Below are 5,029 nucleotides of genomic sequence, written 5' to 3' on the forward strand. Positions count from 1 at the left end.
AATGACATCAACACCTTCTGACAGCCGCGCGAGTTTTTCGAACTACCCGCACTTGGTTTTGATTATCAACTTGAACTGTTTGCGCACTAGGGATGTTACTCTGTCGACATACAACACTGACGATATTTGATTTAACGACTGTCGATATTATTTTCGGCTTACACTTATTAATGACAGGATTCCATGTGGATGAGATCCTAAAACCTTCGTCCCGATTGAAATTGCGATGTTTTTTGATTTCAATGGCTTCACGCACTTTTCTACTGTAGAAATGGCGTTCCGTGGAAAGGACTTTAGGGTCATGTAGTTCGATCCAGTGGTTTGGCCCTGACTCTAACAAATAAAATAAAAAGTGGCAACCTAGACGGAAGGCAAGGGGGAAACGTCCTGAGGTGTCCAGACAACCGGCATTTCTGCCGTATGTTAAAGGTGTGACGGATAAGGTTGGTACAGTACTTGGAAAGTACTCTATAAAGACGGTGTACACGCCATTATCCAAAGTTGCAGGAAGCCTAAGGTCACCTAAGGACGTTATACCGTTTCAATCACCTGGCGTTTATAAAATTGATTGCAGTTGTGGTAGCTCCTACATTGGAGAAACTAAGCGCACCATAGAAGAAAGGGTAAAGGAGCACATCGCGGCTGTGAAAAATCGTCAGGTCAACAAGTCTGCCGTGGCTGAACATTTGTTAGAGTCAGGGCCAAACCACTGGATCGAACTACATGACCCTAAAGTCCTTTCCACGGAACGCCATTTCTACAGTAGAAAAGTGCGTGAAGCCATTGAAATCAAAAAACATCGCAATTTCAATCGGGACGAAGGTTTTAGGATCTCATCCACATGGAATCCTGTCATTAATAAGTGTAAGCCGAAAATAATATCGACAGTCGTTAAATCAAATATCGTCAGTGTTGTATGTCGACAGAGTAACATCCCTAGTGCGCAAACAGTTCAAGTTGATAATCAAAACCAAGTGCGGGTAGTTCGAAAAACTCGCGCGGCTGTCAGAAGGTGTTGATGTCATTTCAAGCCAGTCTTCTCCGAGACCACGGGGACAACGCCGTCCTTGAAACGTTGGAGGTCAGTTTAATATGTAGTTATACGCGATTAAGTCCCGATTTTAAAAATAATGAAAACCAAATTAAATCTAAAAACTACGTAATCAACGAACGTAGAGTTACTAATCAACTAGACTTACGAAAATAAAAGAAACAGCAATATCTTTGGAAATAATAGGCCGATTTAAGAATAAATTCTCTAGACTAACTCTAAATAATAAAAATCTGTTGGGGTGTCTGAGGTTTTCAGTGGTTGGTGTAACACGTTGTATATGAATAAAATATACCTACATAATTTCCAAATAATGACTTACCTTATCCAAACTATTTACTAATCTGTGCCTGTTTTTACATTGAATATGTGATTGCACTTAATTTGCCGAGCATGTATGTGTGCTTGGTCGCCAGTTCATCAAAGAAAGCTAAAGACATTTTTAAGAAAGCTTCGCCTTTATCACAGTTTTTTTTGGTTTTTCATTGTTTTAAAAGTTTCATATGCCGCCAAGTATTTTTCTCTCAATATCGATGGAAAATGACTAAAATTCACTAGCTAACCCATTGTTTATATTTTTCACCGAATGTAATTAATGTGTTTTTCATTTTCAACACTGTAAATGAATATTTTTGTCAATTTTTAAACTCACAACCACTCAAATGCTCTAAAATGTTGTAGGACAGCTGAAAAATCCCGCCGTCCCTATCGCACTACCTATACGTAAGTACGATAGGGACGGCCGACGGAGACTTTATCCAGAGGGGGCACACTCAAAACTTTCATGATGTTTGTGATACTTTTGTAGACAAATTCTCACAGCCCACAAATAATATCTATACATTGATATATGTAGGTATGCATATGTATACCGCCTTAGTTAGCCTGTCCTCCGATAGATGGCAGCACCTTCCATACATGCAATAATTACCATAGAGTAGCTACTCTTTTTCAGTTATATATTTCCTTACTCTTTGACTTTATCGCGCGACCATACTTGCCTGCCTGGCCACGTAACGATTCAGTAAGCATTAACTTGTTTATTTTGTAATTTAATTTCTTAAAAATGTTAAAATGATTGTAAAAAAAGTAAAGTAGGTATCTAACCTACTTTACTTTTTGGTAAAAACCATAAACAGTCATGGAAAAAAAAATCAATTTATGTTAAATGATGCATTATGATATAAAATTTGTCATTAATGACAACTTTCTCCAGTCTTAATGGTTGCAACGAGTTGTAATCATCAACTTTTTCAAATAACACGTATCTGTTAAGTTGAAAACACAAGGACTTCAAAAATGAGCACATGGAGGATGGCTGGCCTAAAGTAATTTAAATTATTTTATTAATTATATTCAGATTATACCAGGATACGTTTTAATGACTCACTCGTACATACTCGTACCTACGGCGCGAAATGTTCGTCCTTTTCCGTTTCCCTTAAGTAATGGCCACCGCGCCCTAACCATGCGCGGATTCGCCTATAATTTGACGTGACCCACTTGGGGCCCGGGTTGAGCCTAGAATTTGACCCCCAATTACAAAAGTTACTTGTGAGCGTTTTCACATTATCCGATCCGATATCGGGTGTATGAAGTACCTCAAAGGCAAACGTCAAAGATGGCGCCTTGTGAGCGTTTTCACATTATCCGATCCGATATCGGGTGTATGAAGTACCTCAAAGGCAAACGTCAAAGATGGCGCCTTTAATTTACATATAGAAAGGATATCGGTCCTACATCCGATATCGAATCGGATTATGTGAAAAGTTGAAAACGCACTTACTAGTTGAAAACTTTCCAGCTACGTGAACTACTCCAACATAGCGGCGAAAACGTTGAGGAAGTCGCTCAAGTCCAACTTGCGGGACGATGCGGCCAAGCGCGACGCGTCTATAATCAGGATCTTCTTCTGGGAGGACGGGAGCATATTGAGTAGGTTCCATATTTGTAGTTATGCCTCCTAATGTTTTTCACCACATCGAAGCCGATGTGGACGGGCGCACGCTTCTCTTTTGTGTACAAGAACAGATAAGAGAGTTATACATATATATATATATGATCTATATTGTCGACAACAGTAAAACTATAAATGTTAATTACATTTATAGTTTTAGTTATTTGTTATACAAGGGGGCAAAGTTGTATTTTAACGCCGAGTGTGGAATTGAAAAACGAGCAAGTGAAAGGATTCTTTAGTTGAACCACGAGCGAAGCGAGTGGTTCGAGAATAGAATCCTGAACTTGCGAGTTTCTAAACACACGAGAAGTAAAATACATTTGCACCCGAGTGTAACACAAAACTTTTCCCCTCACTATAGCGAGGAAACTACAACGCAAAAAATGCGCTTATCTCTGCTTCCAGTAGTTCCACAGGTGGTAAATCATCTTTATTACTAGATTCACCTAGTTTTATCAGTTTTAAAGCACTTAATTTGACTTTATTCAAGGTCAAATTACTTTACCCACTAGTGGATAAAATGCGTTTTTACCCGCTGGTATTAAAGGACAAAACACGTGTTTCCGAGCTAGTGAGGGGAAAAAGTTATTTCCTTTTACTTAATTATATATCTTTTGTTTTGTTGTATAGTTTTTCACAGTTAGTACCTGTGTACAAGATAGAAAAGCATAAAATATCGCTATGGGCTTTACTGAGGGAAAAGTTGTAACTTGTATGCTTCAGGGAGCGCAAGCGAGTTGCAAATTGTTCACGCTTTAACATATATTATCGTAGTTACCTTTTTCTATTGCTCTTTCCTATTAGTGCTAAAGAGCCAGTTGCGCTTCGCTCGCCACGGAGCGTGAACGATTGTGACTTAGGTTAGACCAGTCGGTAATTTTCGGTAGGTACCTCAGTTAGGTGGGTAAAAGTAATTTGACCGGTGATTTAAATGTTCTCAGACTTTGCCCGAAAACTTATTGGTTTCCATTTTACTTGTAGTTAAAAAAATATGGTATAAATTAGATAGTCTTGAAAATCAGGCGATATGACCTAGGTATGTACATTACAGATCCATTTGTTGTTACAGACGAAGGACAGAAACCGAAAGCTGCCGAACAAAAACCAAAAACCTAAGGCTTCACAAGGACTAACACAACTGCCCAACGACTTTCTTTGCCCTCATATGGTAAGCCCTCGCAACGGAAAGCACTTCTACAAATCACATGTGTCAGACTCGCGTTGCGAAATAGGTATATTATAATATATATACCCTAGTATATGAGCTTTAAACCCTCCAATGAAATGAACCTCGAGTAGCGAGTTGACTCGGTATTTATCTTGGTATCAAATTGTATAAACAAAAGCCTTCCATTTAGGTATTACCTACTCAGTACAGAGCAACACATGAACACAGGCACAGGTGGTGGCTGACGATGCGGTACTTACTCGTAGAAGTGAAGCCGTGGGCATTTGTGCTAGTCTTGCAGTATGTATGAATGTATGTTAAATAATACACATTGTTCCACAATTGCTTCGTTTTATCAAGGACGATTATAAAGGACCAGCAGAGTCCATACTAAATACCGTACCCGTTGGCAGCCGTTTCAGTCCCTGTTTACAACAATTACAACGCAAGCCATCGTTCTTATTTTGAATTATGACAATCATGCAAAAGAGTACCATACTGTCAAATTTTCTATCTCTTTCATTTTGAGCGTGACGTCAATGATTAGTAATATTACTTTCAATATATTTAAAATTTAGATTTTAATGAGGCCATTTCGAACGGTGTTTATGATAGATATCATGTTGACAATCAATCTCCTGATCGTCTCGCTCACACCTATCCTATCCTATATTTGAACGAGTGCGACCGAAACAGTTGAGTATTATTGAAGATTTTTGAATGTCTAAAATCTTATTGGTAGTTGTCGAAAACCCGTTTTTTCCATAGTGTTGGCGCGACGTCAAGTGGGTGATAGGCGTACGAGCAAGTACGCGTTGGATTATTGAGTAATTATTACTTCGTATAGAGG

The 5,029-nt window shown here is 38.7% G+C and overlaps 1 protein-coding gene across 1 annotated transcript; it reads left to right on the forward strand.

Moving 5' to 3' along the window:
* The first annotated feature begins 2,275 nt into the window (after window positions 1-2,275).
* Window positions 2,276-4,514, forward strand: LOC125240851 (protein stunted-like). The gene is made up of 3 exons (XM_048148992.1): window positions 2,276-2,379; window positions 2,856-2,986; window positions 4,081-4,514. Exons 1-3 carry the CDS (start codon window positions 2,351-2,353, stop codon window positions 4,125-4,127), a joined length of 207 nt encoding a protein of 68 aa, XP_048004949.1. The 5' UTR covers window positions 2,276-2,350; the 3' UTR covers window positions 4,128-4,514.
* Window positions 4,515-5,029: the final 515 nt, after the last annotated feature.

Source organism: Leguminivora glycinivorella, chromosome Z, assembly GCF_023078275.1.
Source record: "Leguminivora glycinivorella isolate SPB_JAAS2020 chromosome Z, LegGlyc_1.1, whole genome shotgun sequence".
NCBI classification, from domain to species: domain Eukaryota; kingdom Metazoa; phylum Arthropoda; class Insecta; order Lepidoptera; family Tortricidae; genus Leguminivora; species Leguminivora glycinivorella.